At 42.2% G+C, this 27,507-nt stretch overlaps 1 protein-coding gene across 1 annotated transcript in view; it reads right to left on the bottom strand.

Annotated features, from left to right (window-relative positions):
* Positions 1 to 27,507, bottom strand: part of LOC136880944 (uncharacterized) — a 177,599-nt gene that overhangs the window by 112,091 nt on the left and 38,001 nt on the right. Inside the window, exon 4 of the mRNA XM_068229175.1 lies at positions 5,488 to 5,759. Coding sequence (XP_068085276.1) covers positions 5,488 to 5,759 — 272 coding nt within the window. The remainder of the gene's footprint in view (positions 1 to 5,487; positions 5,760 to 27,507) is intronic.

The following is a 27,507-nucleotide window of genomic DNA, read 5'->3' as shown; positions in this document are numbered from 1 at the left end:
GCTTGAGGAAGTGGAAAGGATAGTAAATAAACTCCATTGTCATAAAGCAGCAGGAATAGATGAAATTAGACCTGAAATGGTGAAGTATAGTGGGAAGGCAGGGATGAAATGGCTTCATAGAGTAGTAAAATTAGCGTGGGGTGTTGGTAAGGTACCTTCAGATTGGACAAAAGCAGTAATTGCACCTATCTATAAGCAAGGAACAGGAAGGATTGCAACAACTATCGAGGTATCTCATTGATTAGTATACCAGGCAAGGTATTCACTCGCATCTTGGAAGGGAGGGTGCGATCAGTAGTTGAGAGGAAGCTGGATGAAAACCAGTGCGGCTTCAGACCACAGAGGGGCTTGTCAGGATCACATTTTCAGCATGCGCCTGGTAATTGGAAAATGCTACGAGAGGAATAGGCAGTTGTGTTTATGTTTCGTAGATCTAGAGAAAGTATATGACAGGGTACCGAGGGAAAAGATGTTCGCCGTACTGGAGGAATATGGAATTAAAGGTAGATTATTAAAATCAATCAAAGGCATTTATGTTGACAATTGGGCTTCAGTGAGAATTGATGGTAGAATGAGTTCTTGGTTCAGACAAGGCTGTAATCTTTCACCTTTGCTGTTCGAATTTTACATAGATCATCTGCTGAAAGGTATAAAATGGCAGGGAGGGATTCAGTTAGGTGGAAATTTAGTAAGCAGTCTGGCCTATGCTGACGACTTGGTCTTAATGGCCGAAAGCCTGCAGTCTAATATCTTGCAACTTGAAAATAGGTGCAATGAATATGGCATGAAAATTAGCCTTTCGAAGACTAAATTGATGTCAGTAGGTAAGAAATTCAACAAAATTGAATGTCAGATTGGTGATGCAAAGCTAGAACAGGTCGATAATTTCAAGTATTTAGGTTGTGTGTTCTCCCAGAATGGTAATATAGTAAGTGAGATTGAATCAAGGTGTAGTAAAGCTACGCCGAGTGTTAGGCGGCGAGAAATAACCTGACACCCTCAGGGAGCCAATGGCTTCGGGCGGATGAGCTCCTTGAGGAAGGGCGGTGGTCCCTCAGTGGAGGAAATGCCACTGGAATCCACTGAAAACCTGATGTCGGGCAGCAGCGCCATCAGTATCAACTTGATGCACAGAGCAATTCATGCTCGAGATGGGTCAAGAGCGGGGAGCCTCAAGCGTCCCCAGAATGACTGGTTTTTCGGTTGTGGTACTGCGGTGTGGAAGAGAGAGGGACCTCACTACACTATTATTCCCATGAACACTATAATGATAGCTGCTTTAAATGGATCTAATTCATCATGCGACCCGGCTGACAACCGGTGCTTTTGCGGTTCCGGGCTGCAAAGTGTGAAATGTGCTACTGGGCATGTGCATGTAGGCAACCAGGCTGCATATGCGAAATTTGCGACTGGAAGAACAAAGCAGAATGTGGGTACTTGGAATGTGAGAGGACTTTTAGCTTCAGGAAAACGTCTCCTGATAATACAAGAGCTGGAAAGGTATAATATAGGAGTGGCTGGGCTAAGCGAAACTCACTGGAAAAATAATGGCCATTTTAGGAGAGGTAATCATTGGGTCTACTTTTCTGGAAATGAAGAAAAAAGCAGTAACGGGGTCGCAATTGTGATCAGTGACAAACTGAATGGCCTAGTGAAAGGATATAAACCTGTTAATGATCGCATTATAACACTAAGTCTCAAATGCAAGCCACTTTCAATCAACATCATTCAGGTTTATGCCCCAACAGCGGATGCATCTGATGAAATAATCGACCGCTTCTATCAAGATCTTGATGCTACTGTTTCAGCTTTTCCAAGCAGAGAAATAACTATTGTTATGGGAGACTTCAATGCCAAAATTGGTTCAACACAACATGATGAGCACGTCAGAACATCGATAGGAAGATACGGAATTGGAGAAAGAAATGAACGGGGGAACAGGCTTCTTGCAAAACAGGTTCACTATAACTAATACAGTCTTCAAGCATCACATACAGCACATGTACACATGGACGTCGCCTGATGGTCAATATAAAAATCAGATTGACTACATCTTGATCAGTTCAAGATGGAGGTCCTCTGTAATGGACACCAAAACTTGTCCAGGTGCAGTATGTGGCAGTGATCATCAGCTTCTTAGAACAGAAATAAGAATAAAACTTCAAACACCAGTTAAAAGATCACACAGGATACCACAAGTAGTTAATATGCCGTCTTTCAAGGAATCATTGGCGCGAAGAGCCTCCATATTACAGGATCCAATAACAACTGCAGAAGGGCTGTGGAATGTGACAAAAAACTGGATAGAGTCCTCTTTGAATGAATCTCGAGTACCAAATACTAGAAGGCAACAGTGGATTTCTGACTTGAGCCTTCAGCTTGTAGAAGAAAGAAGGTGCCTTAAAAAATCTGGCATTAACACTAAAGAAAAAAAGAGAGCAAATGTCTGATCTTGATAGAAGGATTCAGTCTTCTTGCAGAAGAGAGATGAATAATTTCCTTAATAACATTTGTTTTGAGATTGAAGACCATGCAAATCAAAACCACAGCAAGGATCTTTTTGACAAAATTAGAATAATCACTCGAGAATTCAAGCCATATTCCTGGAATATACTGAACTCAAAGGGGGATGATGTTGTGGATATAGAGAATGTTCTGGAAACATGGAGATTGTACTGCCAGGATCTGTACAGTGAACAATGTAATGCACAAGACCAAGTGATGATAGACAAGCAGTCAGATCCTGAACCTGACATCCTCCGAGATGAAGTAGAAATGGATTTGAAAATGCTGAGAACTGGAAAAGCGTGTGGACCTGATGGAATAAGTGCAGAAGTCTTGAAAGCTACAGACGGTGCTGGAATTGAAATGCTGTTGAAAATCTGCCAAGCAATATGGAATTCTAGAAGATGGCCTGAGGAATGGGTACAGTCAATCTTTGTCCCAATCCACAAGAAAGGATCGAGGAAAAAGTATGAAAATTATCGCTTAATTGCTTTGATTTCACATGCCAGTAAACTTATGCTTCATATCCTGCACAAGAGACTCCGGGCATTTCTAGAGTATCAAATTCCTGAAGTCCAGACTGGATTTATGAAAGGAAAAGGTACTCGAGAACAGATCTTAAGCCTAAAACAAATCATAGAAAAGGCTAGAGAATTCAATGTTCCGGTATATCTGTGCTTTATTGACTACCAAAAGGCCTTCGATACTGTCAAATGGAACCATCTTTGGAAAATTTTGGATGACATGGGTTTGCCACTCCATTTGATTGGTCTTCTCAAGTCCTTGTATAAGGAAAATACAGCCACTGTGAAGATTCAAAACAAACAGTCTCAGCAGTTTCATACAAGGGCTGCAGTTCACCAGGGATGTATCCTGTCACCGTTACTTTTCAATATCTATGGTGAATATGCAATGAGAACTGCATTAGATGGCTGGGACAAAGGGTTTTCCATTGGGGGATGCAAGATCAACAATTTGAGATTTGCTGATGACACCACCTTGATAGCATCATCTGAAGAGGAGTTGGCAGAGCTGATCAAGAGAGTAGAGGAACCAAGCCTAGAAATTGGATTACACCTAAATCGACAGAAAACCAAAGTCATGATTGTTGATCGTAAGAACAACAACAGTCCGCATATCAAACAGATTGGAGGGTGTGAAGTTGTACATCAGTATGTATACCTAGGCTCCTTACTATCCAATTCTGGTGGTTCCAAAGATGAAATAAAGCGCAGAATTGAAATAGCAAAGGTAGCAATGATCCGTCTGCGGAAGATCTGGAAAGATAACAACATCACCATTAAGACAAAAAAGAAGCTCGTTGAATCTCTAGTCTTCTCAGTCTTCTTGTATGGCGCAGAGACGTGGACCATCCTCAAACGTGATCGTGAACGGATAGAAAGCTTTGAAATATGGTGCTGGAGGAAAATGTTAAGGATTCCTTGGACAGCTCATCGCACGAACACATCAATCCTGAACCAACTTCAGATAAAAGTTCGTCTATCGTGTAAGGTCTCTCAACGGATTGTACGCTACTTTGGACATATAATGCGCCGAGATGGTAGTCTACAAAAGCTGATTGTTGAGGGCAAAGTCCAGGGAACCAGACAACGAGGACGAATACCAACGCGATGGATTGACATGGTGAACGGCCCCCTACAGTGTTCTCTCAGAGTAACCACATTGAAAGCTTTAGATAGGGAAGAATGGCGGAGTATGGTTCATCGGCTAGAGGGCTGAATATTATGATAGTCACGACGCCTCAGTCATGATTATTTATAAATTTCATTTTCCGTATTGACAGACTCGAAGTATAGATAAGAAATGTGTTTTTCCACCATTCAATACACAATTTATTTTAATAGAGTCTGTCAATACGGAAAATGAAATTTATAAATAATAATACGGAAGCCAACCAGGCAAAACGTAAGGCATTTAAATATCAGAACTTGAAAATTAAACTAATGAACACAACCAAAAGCATTGCCTTTTTGAAGGAATGCCTTTCAAACAACTTAACATGTTTTACATACTCATACTCTATTTATAACTTTTTAACCTGACCACTGATATTTTAATTATATGCTATTATTCCATCCCCCATTAGACATTCGGATGCCTAATACAATAACAACTTGTGTATTGTCTAATGGCTAAAACAAAACATGTACTAGCTGATGATGGCCGTTAAAGAGCCGAAACCGGTACTAGCTTAATCTATTAAAATAAATTGCCTCAGTCATGAGGCAAAACGATGAAAAAGAAGAGAGAAAAGCTAATGCAGTGAGCTCACAGTTGCGATCAGCAGTACCGGTATTCTGTAAGAAGGAAGTCAGCTCCCAGACGAAACTATCTTTACATCGGTCTGTTTTCAGACCAACTTTACTTTACGGGAGTGAAAGCTGGGTGGACTCAGGATATCTTATTCATAAGTTAGAAGTAACAGACATGAAAGTAGCGAGAATGATCGCTGATACAAACAGGTGGGAACAATGGCAAGAGGGTACTTGGAATGAGGAGATAAAGGCTAATTTAGGAATGAATTCGATGGATAAAGCTGTACCCATAAACCGGCTTCGGTGGTGGGGTCATGTGAGGCGAATGGAGGAGGATAGGTTACCTAGGAGAATAATGGACTCTGTTATGGAGGGTAAAAGGAGTAGAGGGAGACCAAGACGACGATGGTTAGACTCAGTTTCTAACGATCTAAAGATAAGAGGTATAGAAATAAATGAGGCCACACCACTAGTTGCAAATAGAAGATTGTGGCGAGGTTTAGTAAATTCACAGAGGCTTGGAGACTGAACGCTGAAAGGCATAACAGTCTATAATGATGATGTATGTATGTATGCACTGAATAATCACTTAAAATACCGAATTATAGTTATGTAATAAATGCCACTGACTGTCTGATTGAATGTTAGATTTATACTTTGTTAGTCAGTGAATATAACCAGAAAGAGTAGAAAACGAAATACGTACCAAATTACAAGTCGGATCACAATTTTCATTCTTTTTGACATTCTCACATGTAGAATTTGATATGCGCTGCTCAGAATGAAAAAGCAGTTCACAATTCAACATAATATCATCTTCCTTGAAGGAACTGCACGTTTGTGGAGTAGCTGCTCTTTCATTAACGTAAAGCGATACGGAGTGGAAGAGGGCATCTCTCAGAGGAAATTCCACTTTTACGGTGCCAACCGCTTTATCTTCCTCCTCCAACCTGATCTCAGCTGGCGTAAGGTGTTCTCCTGTAAACAAACAAAAACAACAAGAACATAAGCAGTTTAAAACATTACGTACAGTTTTCTTTTTGGTCACACCAGTATCGTCACATGGTGGTGGGGATTACTATTTTAAGATGCACTGTAGTATAACTGGGCAACCATACTCTATTAAGACTATTCAGATAAAAATGAAGTGAACCGACACTTCGAAAAATGATGGTACCGGCCAAAGAAAGACAAGATCCTCGAAGGGCGTGAAAAGGAAACATTCCCTAGGCCTCGCGATCTAATATCGTCGGTTTCGGAAATGAACAAGAGTTGGTCAAGGGAGGTCGGATAAGATAGATGGAAGTGAGGATCCTGGCAAAAGTAAGTGGACGCAATACCAGGACTCAGCTAAGGGACCCATGCTCGCCAATCCACACTCCTAAGTTGAGAGCCTCTGGGGCCCCTTTTAGTCGCCTCTTACAACAGGCAGGGGGATACCGTGGGTGTTACTCAACCGACCCCACCCACAGCGGGAGAAAGGGCTACGACTGGGAAGGAAGCGATCGTAGCCTCAATAATAATAATAATAATAATAATAATAATAATAATGGTCCGCCTCTGTGGTGTAGTGGTTAGCGTGATTAGCTGCCACCCCCGGAGGCCCGGGTTCGATTCCCGGCTCTGCCACGAAATTTGAAAAGTGGTACGAGGGCTGGAACGGGGTCCACTCAGCCTCGGGAGGTCAACTGAGTAGAGGTGGGTTCGATTCCCACCTCAGCCATCCTCGAAGTGGTTTTCCGTGGTTTCCCACTTCTCCTCCAGGCGAATGCCGGGATGGTACCTAACTTAAGGCCACGGCCGCTTCCTTCCCTCTTCCTTGCCTATCCCTTCCAATCTTCCCATCCCTCCACAAGGCCCCTGTTCAGCATAGCAGGTGAGGCCGCCTGGGCGAGGTACTGGTCATACTCCCCAGTTGTATCCCCCGACCAAGAGTCTGAAGCTCCAGGACACTGCCCTTGAGGCGGTAGAGGTGGGATCCCTCGCTAAGTCCGAGGGAAAAACCGAACCTGGAGGGTAAACAGATGATGATGATGATGATAATAATAATAATAATAATAATAATAATAATAATAATAATAATAATAATGGTTTTACGTACTTTTGACGGTTTTCGGAGACGCCGTGATGCTAGAATTTAGTCCCACAGGAGTTCCTTTATGTGCGAGTAAATATACCGACACGAGGCTGACATATTTGAGCACTTTCAAGCGTCTCAACCATCTGAGCCACCCAGCCCGGCTTACAAGGAGAGGCCAAACCCTGCGTCCAACCGATTTCAACGATCTTCAATGTACCTGTGGGGGACACTCAACAGAAACGCGCGTATAAGGGTCTAGATTAATAGCTTTAGTTTTCGAAAAAAAAAAAAAAAAAAGGTCTAATATCTCTTTCGGTCAAAGTGGAGATGATAGAACACTAAAGGCGAACACATTTTATTTCAACATGTCAGGCCCGCAACCTAATAATTTCCGAAAAACTGATGAATCCCCGATTCCAATGCAACGCATATGTACTTGAAGAGTTACAGCATAGTCAAGCGAAGCGGTGGCCTAGTGGTCACCGTACTTATCTGCGAATCTCGAAGATGTGAATTCGAGTCTCGTTGCAGCTATATTTCTTATACAAAATAAATTAATATTTCAGGAGATGTGAAGATAAAAATGGGAACAAAAATATCACGCGAATTGCAGTACACTTTATTTTCTATCTATCTGTAGTCACGCCCTAGTTCGTGAACCATGGGCAACGGCTGAGCGGCCTAGTAAGTGGTCCTGAGAGTCGGGATACCAGTTGCTATGGAATGGGAGTGGGCATCTCGGACATATTCTGAGTCATGGCCCTCCTTGTGCTCAGGCGGCTAGGACTATACAATCCACCGGTGGCCCATAACCCATTAGAGGAGAGATCCTCACTTGGACAATGTGTAAGTAGGGCAGCATCCTGCTTCATGAATTTACCGAGTTCAGAACATTTTAAGAAAGCCTCGGACTTATGGGAGTAATGGAGTCCCACTCCCATTTGACAGGCGGGGGACTCCTTGGACAACTTGGCGAACGAAATGGAATTCGATGGGGAGTTATCAATATTAACCTCTTCCGACCCAATGTCCACATATGTGGACAAATATATTTTATTCCCTGACTAACAATGAAATACGAATGTCCTTCCAATTTTACTTTGAGTGTGTTCTCAAAGGATCTCTCTTTCAACTTCACTGTTTTTCAACATTCTATAACCTCCTTGGTAGCACTCAGCAAGTTGGCGGGAAGTGAAGACATGAATACATCACAGGACACCTGACTTACAGGTAAATACTTGTTAATACTTCATTTACGGGCTTGTCTGATAAACTCTTTCAGTTAGTTTCTGGTAATCAAAGACCCAAACTGACGAATAATGCAGAAATTTATTATTGTTCTTATTTGGTGTCGACTGTATGTGCATGCAAATTATTTTGTCCACAGATGTGGACATTAGGTCTCTATAACAATAGCTGGGTAAGACTATTTGTCCACGCATGTGGACATTTGGTCTTACCAACAATAAGTTGCTCAAGGTAATGTACAGTCCATGTTGCCATGGTGCCTAATTTAACTAAATCTACATTAATCTAGAACACATACGGGAAACTCATAAATAATCATACTTATTTAGTTACACAATAAATTTGTTTCTACGTTTGACGGTCATCTCCCTCTAGCCATGGATGTTAGAGACGTGCTAAGATCCGAAATCCTGGCTGCAATGAAAAAAAAAGCCGCATTCTCTGCATAATGTGCAAAGTCTACTTCTGCCGTCTTAAGGACATAACTTGTTTTGTGCATTTCCATAAGTAAAAGGGAAGAAAACTTACAGTCTGTTACTGAAATAACATGTAAATATGTGTTTCTTTTCTGTGTTCATGTCAGCTGATTCAAAATAATACAATACATTTACAATTTATTTAAGCTGACTCCACCCTTTATTGAAGTTAACCCATTATCATACTTGAAATATTAGCAGATTTCACAATTTATTCACAAAAGTGAACATGAGGCATAGACATAATGCAGACCTAATGTCCACATTTGTGGACAAATTATATTAGAAACATCTGACGGTAAAAAATATGAATATTGGTACATATTGTTCATTTAGGAATATAAGAGCTCAAAAATGTGGATTTCATCATAGTTGTCCACTTGCGTGGGCGTTGGGTCTGAAGAGGTTAATGGGACTTATGGAAGAACGTAGAACTGGCTGAGTCAGCAAAGAGGATGCATCTGGATGTGCTAGGAGTAAGTGATATTCGGCTAAGGAGAGATAACGATGAAAGATGGGATATTATAAAGTGTACTTGACGGGTGTTAGAAAGAGAAGGGCAGAGTCTGGGGTAGGGCTCTTTGTCAGGAATACCATTGCACGCAATATAGTTTCTGTTAAGCACGTAAATGAGCGAATGATGTGGGTAGATTTGTCAGTTGGAGGAATTAGGACGAGAATTGTCTCAGTGTATTCACTATGTGAGGATGCAGATGAGGATGAAGTTGACAAGTTTTATGAATCATTGAGTGACATCGTGGTTAGGGTCAACAACAAGGATAGAATAGTGCTAAAAAAAAAAAATAATAATCGTATGGCCTCAGCCACCGTGTGCAGACATTTCAATTTGACGCCATCTGGCTGTCTGCTCATCAATTTCGACGTTCCGTTTTACTCTAGGCCCCCACTAGGTGGCAGACCGAGTAAACCGAAACTCTCTTGGGCGTCTATGGCTGAGATTTAATGAATTTTGTCGGGTAAACACCAAATGTGTCACCAGAGATCTTTTACATGCCGACATCGTACGGCATGGAGTGTCGAATGGACTTTTTTCCGCCCTTCAAAAATCCGACTACCTCTGCTGGGTTTGAACCCGCTATCTTGGGATCCGGAGGCCGACACTCTACCGCTGAATAGAACTGAAGGATACGAAAGGGTTATTGGTAAAAGTGAGGAAGATATAGAAGCTAATGGGAATGGGAAGCGTATGCTGGACTTCTGTGCTAGTATGGGTTTAGCAGTTAGGAATATATTTTTCAAGCATAAGGCTATTCACCGCTACACATGGGAGGCTAGGGGCACGAGATCTATACTAGATTATATCTTAACCGACTTCGAATTCAGGAAGTCTGTTAGGAATGTACGGGTTTTTCGGGGATTTTTCGATGATACAGACCACTATCTGATCTGTAGTGAACTAAGTATCTCTAGGCCTAGGACAGAGGAAGTGAAATCTGTCTGCAAACGAATAAGGGTAGAAAATCTCCAGGACGAGGAAATTATACAGAAGTACATGGATATGATTAGTGAGAAGTTTCGAACAATGGACGGTAAAGCAGGTTCAGGATATAGATAGAGAATGGGTGTCATACAGGGACGCTGTAGTGGAAACAGCAAGGGAATGCCTAGGAACGACTGTGTGCAGTGGCGACGCGTGACGTTTCGAAAAGTGTTACCACACTCTTCCTTGAGAGTATATCGTCGCTTGCACCTTCTTTCTGTAGTCTGTACTCTATTGTGGACCTTCCGAACTGAATCATATTGGCAAGAGTGTTGATGTGTGCTTGAGACACCTCATGGCGGCTCTTTAAAACTGCAACTATATGAATTCCCCATACGGTCGTTTTTCCAAGCATTCATTCCTGAGGAAAATGGAACACACGGCCAACAATACAGTTTATTCATTTTTGCATAACCAAATAGCCAATGCAGATCTCAGAACCACGAGTCACGAAAATATCGTACTATTCTTTTCGATTCCTTGATTAAATTCTTAAGAGAAGGCGTGGGTCTTAACTTTTTCAATTATGTTTTCCTTTATCTTCAAAGTTTCCTAAGGAAATTGGTGTGTTCATTAAACTACGAGGGTTGGAACTTAAATAGTGGCAACACTGGTGTGGAGACGCTGTGCAACGGAATATAATATTGTCGCTGATAGCACACGTTGGTTACATACCGACCTTACCTCAGAGCAAATGGACTCACCCTTCCCACATCACCTGCGTGCGCACACGCGAGAGAAACACAGTCACTTGTGAGCTAGCGGTCTGACGTAACGTTGTCACTATGTTTTCCTAACAGAGACAACGGAGTTCGATCAAGATTGAATGTGCCAGAGGTCGTACAGCACGACAGTGTCATCAAGGTCTTCAAGAGGCTTGCGGGGAATCTGCATTGCCTTACAGAACAGTGGCACGTTAGGTAAAAGCCTTCAACGATGGTCGGCAAACTGTGGCGGACATTCATCGGGCAGGTCGTCCTACGAGCGTCAGTGAAGAAGAAGCTCACGAATCGTCTGGTTTCGATCACTGTCTAGTAACGCGGCAAGAGCATGCACTTCTGTTGCGGAGTACACATTGTTACTGCACTGCACGCACGCCTGGACTGAACTGAGGGAACAGAGGAAACAAACAGCACTGGCGCCGTCTATAGGTCAAGCAGACCTGCCAACTGCAGAGGAGCCAAACTTGGAGAGTTGATGAATTACACACCATAAACTAGAATAGTGTATGTCACTTTGTACAGATTCTAGGACACATTAAAACTAGGGAGTCCGGGATTTCATCAATATTGTTAAAAAATCATTAGGTTGCGGACCTGACACGTTAAAATATGTGTTCGCCTTTTGGTGTTCTATCACCTCCACTTAGTCCGAAGCGGATCCTGCGTCATGATATTTGACCTCATTTTTTGGAAAACGGAAGTGCATTGATCTAAATCCTCATATACGAGTTGAGTTCCACCCAACAGGTACATTGAAACTCGTTGAAATCGGTTGGACGCAGGGTCTGGCCTCTTTTTATTAGCCTTAATTAAGGAATGGCCCGAGAACATTTGTGCTGCGTGGAAATGGGGAAACCATCGTCAGAACTGCTGATAGTAGGGTTCAAACTCACTATCTCAAGAATGCATGCTGACAGCTATGTGACCCGACTGGGTACCTAATTAAGGTATGCAAGTACGGGAACATGAAAGGCAACGCATAATAGGCCAGTGGGAGAAACAGACAAGGACAGCACATCTCCATACACTGTCGTCTCTCTCCTCGCCAGTTCCGGTTCTCCTACATCCATCTTTTCAGAGCCCCGGCGAGCTCGATTCTGCTTCCCAGCTATTCAGGAGAAGAGTTGGGTCGTTAATGAACTAACTAGTTCATTTGAACAACTCGTTTATTCGAACTGGTACGAGGTCGTTCAAATATTTTGAACAGGTCGTTCACGCGAGCATACAGTATGTTAGAGGACGAAGACCTAAGCAAGCACCATCTATTGTAAAATGTACGTACTAGCTTACACCGCTAGTGCCGTTGATATGATAGCTCATAATAAACTACCTCGTTCATTTGAACGACAAATAAGGTCGCACGCGAATGGCCAATTGCGTGCCTTGTTAATGATCACATGACAGCATATCTCCTTTCACACTGCTCAACAGGGGTGGAGAAGGAGTTACAAAAAATTAGAAAGCTTATATGTCTCTGCCGGCCCCGCGGTGTAGGGGTAGCGTGCCTTCCTCTTACCCGGAGGCCCCGGGTTCGATTCCTGGCCAGGCCAGCGATATTTACCTGGGTCTGAAGGCTGGTTCGAGGTCCACTCAGCCTACATGATTACAATGGAGGAGTTATCTGACGGCGAGATGGCGGCCCCGGTCTAGAAAGCCAAGCATAACGGCCGAGAAGATCTGCCGTGCTGACCACACGACACCTCGTAATCTGCAGACCTTCGGGCTGAGCAGCGGTCGCTTGGTAGGCCATGGCCTTTCGGGGATATTGCGCCAAAGGGGTTTGGTTTCGTTTTTTGTTTTTTATCTGTCTCTCCGTCTATCGTAGATACCATTTCTTCATTTAGGCGGACTGACGGCGGCATTGGGTAGCTGTTTCCTGCTCGTGCTCGTAATAAACTACTGTAACTCGTTCATTTGAACAAAGTGCGGCGAGAGCTGTTTCTATGACCACTCTTCATGAACTACCTCTTTCATTTGAACTAGTTCGTTTGAACGACTCAATGCGGCGAACGGTATTGAATGAACTAGTTCAAGCAAATGAACTAACTGGACCCATCCCTAATCAGGAGGGCGGACGTAGAGGGGCCAACTAGATAGATCTTCGGTCTTCACGTGGTAAATGTAAGATACAGAGAAGACTGGATAAACGCAGAGAATTGAAGAATTGAATGTATCCAGCCAGCCGTGGCCCACCTCGAATCACAGCACAGGCGGACGGTGTCTTACAAAGTGAGCCCGATTATGTTCAACGAAGTAACGCATGATGTAATACAAAAGTTGACAACCGAAGACGTGATTATGCTGATGACATGGTCATACTGATTAACAACAGGACTTCATCAATACAAGATGATGATGATGATGATTATGGCGTTTCTTGTTTAGAGACCTAGCAGCTAGATCATCGGCCCGTAATGGTATAAAGGTCGTAATGAAATGAAACAATAATTAAAACTTCAAAATCTATCTGCTGACTAGAATCTAAAAAGAATGATGTTGAAAAATGACCATGAATCCAAAACAATCAGTAGATCCAATTCACAACGCGTCATTTACTGGCACGATGCTTGTGTTCCAAAGGAGTCCAAAATGCAGTCACCGGCCTCTCGTAATAGTATACTAATCACTGGTAAAGCAGAACTATGGTGTTTCTCCTATAGTGGTACTAATCACAGGTAATTTATACTCATGGTGTTCCTTGCACAGAGGTACTAATCAGTGTAATGTAGACGCATGGTGTGGCACCACTCACAGGTAACACAGACTTATGGTGTTGCTCACATATTGGTACAAATCATAGGCAATGTAAACCAAGGTGTATCACACATTATGGTATCACCCACAGGCCACGCAGACCATGGTGTTGATCACATAGTGGTACTAATCATAGGCAATGTAGACCAAGGTGTATCACACATTATGGTACCACCCACAGGCAACGCAGACCATGGTGTTGCTCACATAATGGTACAAATCATAGGCAATGTAGACCAAGGTGTATCACGCATTATGGTACCACCCACAGGCAACGCAGACCATGGTGTTGCTCACATAATGGTACAAATCATAGGCAATGTAGACCAAGGTGTATCACGCATTATGGTACCATCCACAGGCAACGCCGACCATGGTGTTGCTCTTCTTCTTCTTCTTCTTCTTCTTCTTCTTCTTCTTCTTCTTTTCTAGCCTATTTCAATCCACTGCTGGATATAGGCCTCTTCCATGTGCTTCCATCATCTTCGGTCTTGAGCCACTTGGAACCAGCGTGTTCCAGCCAACAGCTTTATGTCGTCGAGCCATCTCTTCAGGGGTCTTCCAATGCCTCTCTTGTGTCCCCATGGTCTCCAGTGAACAATCCTAGAGGTCCACCTGTTGTAGTCTTGTCGAGCTACGTGTCCTACCCATTGCCATTTTAGTTTTGCTACTATCTCTAGGATGTCTGTTACATTAGTTCTTCTCCTGATGTCCTCTGAACGGATCTTATCCCTAAGGCTGATCCCTAGCATCTGTCGCTCCATGGCTCGTTGTGTTCGCTGAAGCTTGCGAGCACTTTCCTTCGTCAGAGTCATCGTTTCCAGACCGTAAGTTGTAACTGGCAGCACGCACGTATTATAAACCTTGGTCTTCAGGTTAATTGCAACATCCTTGTTAGTGAGGATGAACCTTAGTTTTCGGAATGCAGTCCAACTCATACCTATTCTGCGAGGAATTTCTGCACGTTGGTTGTCTTTTCCAAGTTTTATCTTGTGTCCAAGATAGATGTACTCATCGACAGCTTCTATATATTGGTTTCCCGTTTTAAGTGGTCGACTCTCTGGGCTTAGTATTTTCGTTTTATTAATGTTCATTTCCAAACCAATCTTAGCAGAAGCAGTTTTTAATTCTTGGATCATGCTTTCTAGCTCATCTAGATTTTCACTTATGAGCACAATGTCATCGGCAAAACGCAGGTGGTTCAAATATACCCCGTTGATTTTTATTCCTTTATTATCCCAATGAAGGGTTTTGAATACATCTTCCAAGGCAAGGGTAAACAGCTTTGGAGAGATTGTGTCACCTTGTCGAACTCCTTTGCCAACTGGGATTTTATTGGTGATGAGGTCTTCGTCCACTCTGACTACCATTCTTGCTTGATCATAAATGTTTTCCAGAAGCTTTATATACCTTGAGTTTATCATGGCATTTTGAAGTGCCTTCATGATTGCCCAGATCTCCACTGAGTCAAAAGCTTTTTTATAATCAATGAAGGCCAGATGAATCTTGATGTTGTACTCAGTGGTTTTCTCCAGAAGAAGACGAATAGTCTGGATGTGTTCAACAGTTGAGAAGCCTTTACGAAATCCCGCTTGCTCGGCAGGTTGATAAAAATCCAGTTCTCTTGTGAGGCAATGTAGACCAAGGTGCATCACACATTATGGTACCACCCACAGGCAACGCAGACAATGGTGTTGCTCACATAATGGTACTAATCATAAGCAATGTAGACCAAGGTGTATCACACATTATGGTACCACCCACAGGCAACGCAGACCATGGTGTTGCTCACATAATGGTACTAATCATAGGCAATGTAGACCAAGGTGTATCACACATTATGGTACCACCCACAGGCAACGCAGACTATGGTGTTGCTCACATAATGGTACTACTCACAGATAACGTAGACCTATTCTGAACACAGTGGAAGCAATCCATTCGAGCGCAGCACTCGGCATCTATTCCCGCTAGACCCACGGCTTTACAGCCGAGCGTCCAGTCCCTCCCGTCGCTGCGATGTACACGATGGTACTAATCACAGGCAACACCCAGACCCGCGGTGTTCCTCACATAATGGTACTGCTCCTAGGTAACGTAGACCCATGGTGGTACTAATTGCAAATAACGTCGACCTATGGTGTTCCTCACGTTATGGTACTTATCACAAGTAGGCTCATGGTTCTAATTCCATCATCCCTTGATCGTCCCTTTTAGTCGCCTCTTATGACAGGCAGGGAATACCGTGGGTGTATTCTTCATCTGCGTCCCCCACTCACAGGGGGTATCGATACAAGAAGCGCTCAACAAACACGAGAAATGTTCTCATGATAACGATGCTCATGAACCAGAATATAACGACGATCTTGAAGTTTCGCAAAGGAGAAAAGCTTGCGACAAATGGCACTTTCATCTGCGGAAACCAGAGACTACAAATAGCTAAGTTATTTAAATTTAGGGGTGATGCTAAAGGTCACGGGACTCACTTTCACAAAGAATATTGAAGAAATGAGTATTTCGCCAATAAAAGCCACTCAAACACTCAATTATCAAAACTGCAACGCCTCTGTTCATGCTGAAAGTCGCCCCTGTGGCATCATATGCCATAAAAATAACATTGTCACACCTGGAAGTGGTGGTGGTGATTAATGTTTTAAGAGGAAGTACAACTGGGCAACCATTCTCTATAGAACACTAATCAGAGAGAACAAATGGAAGGGGTCCGACACTTCGAGAAATGAAGGTATCGGCCAAAGGAAGACAAGGGCCTCGAAGGGCATTAAAATGAAAGATTCCCTAGGCCTCCATACGTAATACCGTCGGGGTCAGAAAAGAACAAGAGTTGACCATGGGAGGTCGGATAGGATAGATGAACGTGAGGAGCCTGGCACAGGTAAGTGGAAGCAATGCCAGAACTCAGCTGAGTGCCCCGTGGTTGCCAACCCACGCTCCAAAGTTCAGAGCCCCTGGGCCCCTTTTAGTCGCCTCCTACGTCAGGCAGGGGATACCGTGGGTGTTATTCCACCGCCCCACCCACAGGGCGACCACATCTGGAATACAAAAACCTTAAAACCTTCGACAGAGTAAAAGCCAGATATATTAAAGGAAATCTCTGTGTCTCAAAGTTTGGCCCAACACGACTTGTATACCAGCTGGCAGAAATTAGATGTTTCAATCAATCAATCAATCAATCAATCAATCAATCAATCAATCAATCAATCAATCAATCAATCAATCAATCAATCAATCAATCAATCAATCAATCAATCAATCAATCAATCAATCCTGATCTGTATTTAGAGCAGTCGCCCAGGTGGCAGATTCTCAATCTGTTGTTTTCCTAGTCTTTTCTTAAATGATTGCAAGAAATTGGAAATTTACTGAACATCTCCCTTGGTTAGTTATTCCAATCCCTAACTCCCCTTCCTATAAACTAATATTGGCCCCAATTTGTTCTCTTGAATTCCAGCTTTATCTTCATATTGTGATCTTTCCTACTTTTCAAGATACCACTCAGACTTATTCGTCTACTGATGTCATTCGACGCCATCTCTTCACTGAACACCTCGTCTCCTTTCTCCCAAGTTTTTCCAGCCCAAACTTTGCAACATTTTTGTAACGCTACTCTTTTGTCGGAAATCACACAGGACAAATCGAGCTGCTTTTCTTTGGATTTTTTCCTGTTCTTGAATCAAGTAATCAAGTAACCCCGGTGAGGGTCCCATACACTGGAACCATACTCTAGTTGGGGTCTTGCCAGAGACTTCTATGCCCTCTCCTTTACATCCTTACTACAACCCCTAAACACTCTCATAACCCTCATAACACTTTATTTACAATCATAGTTATGTGATTACCCCAATGAAGATCTTTCCTTATACTTACAATGATCCCCAAAAGGAACTTTCACCCCATCAACGCAGTAATTAAAGCTGAGAGAACTTCTCCTATTTGCATTCATAGACGACCTCATGAGCACTAACAACCTGTTGCCTACCCCAGGCACTAAAATGTTCCTACAAGAGTGACTACAAAGAACAGCAGAAATAAATCCGAAAATTTTCCGCTCCTCAGCTGTGACCGCCATACGACCTATCTGTGTCGGTGCGACGTAAAAAAAACTCTACATACGAGGAGCATCTGTAGTAGGAAAGGCTACATCAAGTGTCGAATGAATGCATGTGTTAAATATGGGGACTATGCTGCTACGACCTGTTCGAGTGCCCTCTAAGAACACTGACAATCTTCCATTGTGATAAAGACGGTAAGTGGCAATGACAATCAAACAATTGTTTCGATCAGTCTGTACACTTTGTGTTTAATAAATGTATTATAGTCGGGCACTTGCTAAGTGATAGCTCTGTCTGTCAACAACACCGACCCGTGTATCATATGATTCATCATGTGATGTATGTTTTTCTCGCTCAGCCAATTATTGTAACTTGTGGTGACCTTATGATACATTCTGCGTTTTATGTTTGTAATTGTTGTGTCTCCTGCTATTGCAAGGTATAGGTGGTTACACTGTTTAAGTGTCAAAACTTGGTATAGTCCTGGACGTATCAAATATGATAAAACCGAAAATAAGCTTCCAGAATTATCCAAAAATACTGATTATATATTGTGCCCTTTTAAAGGCAACAACTGCGGTGATCTCTTCTTTCTTCTGTGCGCCGGCTGCTCCTGTAATAAATGACATGTAAAATCATACTCACCATTGCATGTAGACTCTTCTTTCTCAGTCGTGCCCGTCCGTTATCCCCGGAGAGGCCACCCGCTGATAAAGGAGTGAGGGAATGAAAAGAAGGGGCAAACTAACTAAAATGACGGTACCCAAGACTGAATTAAAAATAAAATAAAAGACTGATTTATTAAATAAAAGCAAAGTGCGAAAATTGAACGTAAATTGAACTAGTGAAAAAAATGTAAACAAATGAAATAACAGTGACTAATAAAATATTAAAGAGTAAGGATCTGCCTTGCAAACAATCATAAACTGCCTAAGTAAACTGACTGAAGGTCAAAACACCTTAATTAAAATATACCAGACTCTGTTGACACTGTCTTCAAGTTAAATAAAATGACTCAGTTTAAAACTCTGGTCAGAAAGACCACCTTCTTGAAATGCAGAATTACATTACGGAGAAAGATATCTCCCAAATAAATTTAAAATAGTTGACTCACAATAAAGTAAAATTAAATTCTGTTATGCCATCAAACCACTGACTTATAGGAGTTATGAAATGTGTAACACCTGTTGCTCATTTGGTAAAATACTCAAATTTAAATAATCATGGACTGCACTAAGCAAGTGTATTACTTACGGAATAAATTCGAAGAAAACAGAACAACCATGAACATCACACTTCATTTCCGACATAACCATTGTCTTATACAAAACTTCATGATTAAACCAAATTAATTATCGAAACATCACTCTGAGTGTATCCAACCACTCATCTAAATTTTAAACTTCATTTGCATGTCTGTGATAGACTGGACTTCTTAAAATAAACAGAAATTTAGGCCAAATGCCTGATGTTAACATTATCAAATGATAGCGATCCTTGTACATTAAAATTTCTATAGAATTTTGCCGCTGACTGCGTTTCATTATTAATTCATATTCGTGGTATCACCACTAGATGGAGGCAGATGCCCTCTTATTTACCATTTATTGCGGCAGTTTTATACAATTGGTTTATTTAAAGATCGCTTCATTTCAAAATAAAAATGTAGTGGATTTTAAAAGAAAGTTTGGTAATTACTTAGATGCCTGGTATGAGCATACCACTAACATTTCGACTGTGACATAATCGATGATCCAATAAACCTAACATCTGAAATGGTATTTACATCATTACATTAATTAACGGAGAAACACTGCTCCGACAAAAAAAATACAGAGATCAAAAAAAAAACTAGCCTAGCTACACTTATCTATTTACATCACATCAAATATAAATAATTCACATACGCTTGCGTCCTACAAATAAACAGTAAAAGTACAAACAGAAAAGAAAACAAATAAGCAAACTGGATCCCACCATCGCGGCCTACTGGAAATTAAAAGGATAGAAAACGCAAAACAAACTCGGAGTCACCAGAAAAACATACCCCGCTGCGAGTATCAAAATGAAATATTGCGAATTTGACGGCAATCTCAAACTTCAGACGATAAATGTCTGGACATGATATTATTTAACCTTGATGGACAAATTACTGTTACTTCACGTCAATCGTGACTCTACATAAATATTCAAAACACATTGACTCGTCGCTCTGTTCACGTTGTACACTGGCTAGCATTTTTATCGAGCATCTACTTTCCCTGGAATTATTTAAACAAATACAGGCTCCTGCCTGTAGTATCGTAACCCATGTCGTAACACATTTAACACACGTGGTTAAACTCTTTATTTCACAATTCTTTTTATTCATTAATTCGCGACGTCATTATTATTCATTATTCTCACAACACAGCCTCGCTCGTATCCGGCGGGCACAAATATCTGTCGTGCACATTACGGCTTCTTACGACAAATCAAGACATGGTCCCAATATCATATTTCCATCATCAACGTAGCTCATCAGGGATATTAATCATCTAGCTCGATCTCTCGATCATTCACTGTTAACACATCACAAAAATCACAGAGCTGACTCATCAATGGCGCTCACCGTTTCTATCAAAACAAAGAATGACGAGATTGCCTCTCAAAACACAAATGTTGAAACATGCGCCACTGCAACTACGCAGAAATAAAAATTCGCGTCTACCAAAAATCGTCGCAAAATACGCGGGATAAGTACAATCAAAACCGGACATCAGAAGGATGGTCCCGCAACATAAAACAAGGTGAAATGCGCAAAAATAGCAAATAAACATTGAAATCATCGCGACGGCGTCCATAAGATCAAAACTCCAACAAAATCGACTCAAAACCAACGATCTAAAATCATGATGAATAATAATAATAAACTGACATTACACTCGTAGATCCAATATCAAAGCTGCCTAACTGTCAAAGTGACATACTACAAAATCAACCATAAATACACGCAAACAAACATCTACTTAAACAAAGTGCACAAAATAAGCCTATCTGAAAGTGCAACATAAATATTATTATTATTATTATTATTATATTATTATTATTATTATTATTATTATTATTATTATTATTATTATTATTATTAGCAGTATTATAAAACTGTGAATTATTTACAACCCTACCTAGTACTCTAAACTACATTGATCATCGATTTTGCCACGGTCCTACATATTTATTTACATTATAATGATGCTCATACCTGTGATGGTGGAGGCAGGTCGGTTCACCCACCGGCCCCGGTCATGTTGGAAATTAGAATTCCATCTTCAAGCTGATGTGGTATTCCAGATTATTACACACGCAAATTTGACACGTTCTTGCCATGCCGTGACACACGTTTATATTAGCATAAAACACTCGTATTTCTCTCACTCCAGTGAAAGTTAGAAAATGCCACTGCAGACTCCTGCCTGTTGTGTAGAAGGATGGTCGCCTCGCTATCTATCTGCAAAACACCTGCTGGCCTGCTCGCCGATCCCTCAGCTCTGTTTACACTACAGCTAACAGTACATTCACCCTACTGGGACATAACTGTCTCCTCAAGGTTGACTATTGCGGTCTCCATTGAAGAAAGTCAATCACCTTCCTGTCTGTCTTTACTGGTTTCTCCCCGTAAACATCTCGCTTGCCAAACAGTTTGTAGAATGGTAGAAACAAGCTAAAATACAGTTTATGTTGTGGAGAAAATTTATACTGATCTCACATGTAACACTCCCCGCTGGTTAGAAATGTTTATTGTAAATATGCTGAAAACATGGACTTGTTTCCCTCGACTAGTAATGTGAGTTCATTTGAGTTGAAAGTGTAATTCTTGCCTACTCTCCCTGAATTTACAGTAAAAGTCTGTGAAAATGTTCATTTTCTGAAATGCTATTCTCCCAAGTAAATAATATAAGGCTTTCTAAAAATGCCTACAAGTGTCTAATCGCTTTCTTACCAGCCAAAATAAAGCTGACTAAATGCATTTGCTGACACACTCTGTCACTCTGTCAAACGTAAATTCACTGAGAATACTGAAATAACACTAAAAGTACTCGAGACAATAACTGAGAACTGAGAACTCTGAAGACACTGAGAATGACTCAAAACACTGAGAATTCAGAACGACTGAGAATTCAGAACGACTGAGAACTCGAAACACTGAGAGTACTGAACGACTGAGAATTGACTCAAAACACTGAGAGCTCGACCCTGTGGTCGCTGGGTTTTGTAGAAATTCCTCCCACCACCTGGAAATAGTTCCGTGGAAGGGATGTGGCGTAATAATCTAGTCCTCGGGAGCGCTTTCTCGTACATCCGTAGGTTATGGTTTTCAAAATTTATATGCAAAACTTCCTAAATTTTGTCCGACTCACATGTGATATTGCGCCGCGGGAAATGACCATAGGATAATCCACACGACGGTGCGCGTCACTGGTGTTATTTTCTTCCGGTGGATGGCCTCATCCTGCCATGACAGCTCCTTCTTCTAGATCCTATTACTCCTCCGTGTGAAGTTGAATTTTAATAATTAGGCACTAATTAACCACAGATTGGTACTGATAATTCACCAAATATTATAAAGAAGTCAGGACACTGTTTTTCACTACCACATCGGGCTTCAGATCGCGAGATACTGACTGTAGATTTCCCGGTATGACAGCTCATTCAAATTTAGAATTTCCTGATTGGCTGAGACTTTCGCGCCCTTCCAAACGTGGGTGCATCCGCTTCCTCCCAAGAATTGGCGGTTATAGTCGTTGTCCTCTATTGTCCTGGCCAAGTAGGTCAGGCTTCAACGCGTGCTTTTCTTGTGAGAACGACCAGCAAGTCGCCGCTCCCAGGCGGTGTCATAAAATTTATTGGAAGGATGGTTTACAATTTGGTCGTGCCTAGAGAAGAGTTTCATGGATTCTCTCGCCGTCTGACTGGCACCAGAAAGTTCCTTTGTGACTGTTAGTTTCACAGCCTCACTGTGGTATCTCATATGTGAAATATTCAATTTAATTGTGAATTAAATTAGGCCAAATTCGCTTATGGGTGCAATGCCCCCTTACGCCGTTAGAAATCTTACGCGATAGTGGAAGATTTCTCAATTCAACCAATGACATTCTAGACATACTTGCAGCCATAAGCGAATGTATACTCCTGACTATGAAGTATACCTCTGCTTATGTCTGAGTTTTTCTCTGATTTCTCTCTCTAAAAGTCTGTTCTCTTTCTCGAGGTCATCTGCAATCTGTTTCATGACTGCTAGTATCTCGGCTGAGTTCTGTTCGCATTCCGGACAATTCTCTTCTGTCTGTTGACCTGTCTCAATCTCGAACTGACTGTCGTCTCCTGGGTTCGTTGATAGGGTCTCCTGGTCATCTTCTTCTTCTGCTTCGGTACACGGGTCATCATCATCATCTTCTTCTTCCGTGCCGGAACTTGCGTCTTCTTCTGCGTTTGAGCTCCTTGGTTTTTCCACGAGATTCACTTGAGCTGCGCCCGGTGCTATTCTGTACGTTCTAAGATTGGCTGCATTCATAATCATTTCATTTTCTCCATCTAAACTTCTAATTTTATATGCATTGTTTTGCATATCCTGGACTATGCTGTAAGGACCGATGTACAATGGTGCGAATTTTGCGTAATACTTCCTTTCAGGATCGGAGATGGCTGGTCTACGGATCAATACCATGTCACCTACCCTTAATGGCTTGTGATATTTTTTTCTTCGGACTCTTCTCAGCCTGCGGTCAGCTTGCTCTCTTAAGTGCTCCCGTACCTGTTGTGTACATAGTTCCGGAGCTAATAGGGGTTCAGGCGGACAATTGACGACTGGACACCACGGCCTGGCCGGTTGTAAGCCATTATGCACTGTGGCTGGGATTTTCGCTGTTGCTTCATGGACAGTATTGTTTATGCAGTCAGTGATCAATGGGAGAATATCGACCCATCGCCAATGTTGTTCTGGGATATAGATTCTGCAGAATTTTGCGATGACTTTCATTACTCTTTCTGCCGGGTTCGACTCTGGGTGACGTGTTGAACTCAGAACATGCTGTATTCCTAATTGCCTTAAACCTGTTTTGAACTCTGCAGAGGTGAACTGGGTTCCGTGATCTGTTAATAATTTCTCCGGTTTTCCCATGGCCGGAATTATTTCCCTATTAATGCATCTTAAAACTGACCTAGTATTGGCCTTTTGCATTGGACAAAGGTTTGTAAATTTGGAAAATACATCCATGGTGACTAATATGAACTGATTGCCTCTCCGTGATTTCGGGATTTTTCCATAAATATCCATCGCGAATAACTCACGGGGCTTTGACGGTAGAATGGGAATTGGCTTCTGTTTTAAAAGGTAGGAGTTCGCCTTGACACGCTGGCAAGTGTCGCATGTAACTATTGCATCCCTGACAGTTTTCCTTAGGTCTTTCCAGATGAAAGTTTCCTGAATTGTGGCCACGGTCTTATCAATACCTCCGTGCCCAATAACACGGTGTACATGCCATATTAGCTCTTCCTGTAATTCTTTCGGGACGACAATCTTTAATTTAGTATGATCCTTATCTGCGTATTTTAACAATTGATTATTTAACAATCTGTATTCTTGTGCGGCCTTGTGAATTTCGTCATAACGAGGGTCCCCTTGTTGAATTGTTCGCTGGAAATACTGGATAATCGGCTGTAAGGTTGGATCAGCCTGTTGAAAGGTTGGTAACTGGCTCAGTCGGAGTAGTACATTTCGGTCTTCCTGGGTTAAGTCCACATGATTTACCTGCTCTTCACGTTTATTTGGGTTCCTGCTTAAGGCGTCTGCTAAGATGTTTGCCTTGCCGGTACAGTGTTCAATGGTGAAATTAAATTGCTGCACGAACAGTGACCATCTAGTAATTCTGTCAGATGAAACAGCTGATTTTAACATGAACGTTAAAGCTTTGTGGTCAGTTCTTATGACGATTGGAAATCCATAAATAACTTTCCGCCAGTGCTGTAGGGCTTGGACTATGGCTAGCATTTCCAGCTCTGTAGTTGTGTAGTTCCGTTCGTGTGACCTCAGTTTTCTGCTGTAAAAGCCTAAATAGTCCTTGGTTTTACATTCATTGTCCTGTTCCTGGAATAAGACTGCACCTATGCCTACTTTAGATGCGTCTGTCTGAAGGATAAATGGTCTGTTAAAATCAGGATACGCTAATTGTATGCTCCTGGCTAACAGTTCTTTAGTATTTGAGAACGCTGTCTCTGCTTCCTGTGTCCATTTCCATCTGTTATTCTTACAGAGCAGGTCTTGTAGTGGTGCTACGACTTCGGTGAAATTTTTACAGTGTTCTCTAAAGAATTGACATATACCAAGGAACTGGCGAACATGTTTCACCTTGGTAGGTCTAGGGAAGTTACTTATCGCTTCTAACTTTACCGGATTTGGTCGGATTCCCTTGCCGTCTATCACGTGTCCTAGGAATAGGATTTCCGGCTGACAGAAGTGTGATTTCTTGATATTCACCTTGAATCCGGTTTCTATAAGGTTTTTAAACAGTTTGCCTAAATTTTGGAGGTTTTCTTCAAAGGTTTTAGTTGCGATTATCATGTCATCGATGTACAAAGTAGTAACTGCTTTGACTTCGTCTGTTAGGTTCCTGTCAAGTGCCCGTATGAGAGCGCTAGAAGAATTGCGGGTTCCGAACGGGAGTCTTTCAAAGACATAGGTCTGTTGATCAAACATAAACCCTGTTAGTAACTTCGACTTATCATGCAGAAGGATATGGTGAAAAGAAATGGTCAGGTCTACACCTGTGAAAACTTCCATGTCTCTAAATCGACGAATTGCGTCCTTAATAGGCATGGCTTGATCATTCTCCGGGATTAATTTGGAGTTTAATTGACGAGCGTCGAGGCACAGCCTCAGGGAATTGTCGGCTTTCTTTACTATGACAAGGCTGTTCACGTACGGAGTAGGTCGCTTCGAAATTATCCCGTTTTCTTCCATTTGTTTGATAATTTGTTTGACCTCCTCATGGTATTTTTCTGGCACTGGATACGGCTTACGTTTGTATGGTTCCCAGTCCAAAACATTGAAAGCGTATGTAAAATTAGGGATGAGGCCTACTTTGGAATCGAATACGGCCTGATGTTCAATTAAGAAGGCTCTTAATTGATCTTTCTGTTCTTTCGTCCCTTTAAACTCTGCAACCTTGTCATTGATTAAATTTTCAATATCTTCTGCAGTATCAACCATAAAAATGTCTGTAAAAATCCCCTCATGGTCCAAAATATTTAACTGTTCATCCGCATGCTCGGCTCCTACGATATCATGGAACTCTCCGTCAGTACTGTTATCTGCTTCGTCCTCATCAGTTTCCGGATTTATTGCCACCTTGTCGTGACCTCCATTCCTTCGGAATCTCACAACGCCCCCTGCAAGGTCAATGACGGCATGTGTTTCCCTTAGAAAATCAGCTCCAAGAATTACGTTGTAGTTAACTCTGGCCATTATGATGAATGTATGACTGTAGGTTGAGCTCCCTATTGTCATCTCCAGGTATGTCTGGGACTTACAGGTAGTCACCTTGTCTGGCACAATCCCTTTTATTTTTACTGTCGAGACTGGAATCTCAGGTAGGCTCATTCTCTCTTTCAAATCATTAAACAGAGTCCTCGAAATAATGCTGATACTCGCACCAGTATCTAATAGTCCTAAAATACTTGTTCCGTAAATTTTGATTTTAATCACAGGTAGAGGTAAAATTTGTGGGCTCTCCTGCTTGAATTCATCATTTAATAAGTCCTCAGGCTGCGCTATCCACGAATCTACCTTTGCTACCTCCCAATCTTCATTTTCAATGGTTGAATGTGTGGCTGAGTCAGTGTCTAATGGAGCTACTAATTCGAAATTGAAGTTTTTTTTTTCTAGCACCGGTCCCCTCGTACGTCGGTGCATTCGGATTGAGCGGTCTGCGGTCCTCGCTTCCTCTCCTTCTTGTTTGCTGGAACTCGAGGCTTTCGGCTCCTGTGATATCCGGGTTCATGTCTTGGGATTCGATTGCCTGTTTCCACGGATCGCGCTGCTGTTTGTTACTCAGTTCATTGATGTATCGGCGCCCCTCTTGATACCTCGGGTCCGAGTTCCTATCTCGCTGGTAATTCCTTCTCTCGTTCCATCTCCTTTCAGGGTCGCGATAGTAAGGCCTGTTTCTTCCTCGATCTTCCCATCGCCTTCTGTCACGTGAGAGGTACCTCCTTTGGTATGGCTGCCTGTCCTGGTAGCGCGGTCGCCTGTCTGGATAGTTAGGTTTTCTAAACCACGGACGTTGGATTTCTTCCTCCTGGCGTCTCGTGTTCGTATCTCGCCGCGGTACAGCGCCTGAATTCGGGCCGTTTACCTGCGCATTGCCTCGTGCATTTTCACTGGTGGCATTAGCTAGGTAAGCCCTATGTTCCTGCGTCTGTCTGGTCACTCTCTGCGGTACATTATTAGTGGATGTAGCGTCTAGCTCCCTTAAAATGGCCTCAACTTGAGCTGGATCATCTACCCTCGCTGTAATGAGCATTCTCTGCACGTCCGACGGAAATGGTTTGATTATTGTCTGCACGATCTCTTCGTCAGACACCGGAGAATCTAATTGTCGAAGTTTGACGAGCTGTGTTAAGAAGAAGTCTAAGTATCGTGTGGGCTGTGTCGACATGTACTTGCGAGTGTACAAGTCCATCCTGAGTGCTTGTTGTGTGGATAAGGACCAGTACCTTTCGAGGAAAGCCTTCTCGAAATCTGCAAACGTCTTAAAAGTATCTACGAAACCGTAGTACCAGGTCTTCGCCTGTCCTTCCAGATATTTTTCTACTATGCGTAGTTTCTTGTCTTCTGG

The sequence above is a fragment of the Anabrus simplex genome, chromosome 9 (genome assembly GCF_040414725.1).
Source record: "Anabrus simplex isolate iqAnaSimp1 chromosome 9, ASM4041472v1, whole genome shotgun sequence".
In the NCBI taxonomy this organism is placed as follows: Eukaryota; Metazoa; Arthropoda; class Insecta; order Orthoptera; family Tettigoniidae; genus Anabrus; species Anabrus simplex.
Note: the sequence above shows the minus strand (reverse complement) of the source record. Positions and strands in the feature narration are given on the sequence as shown.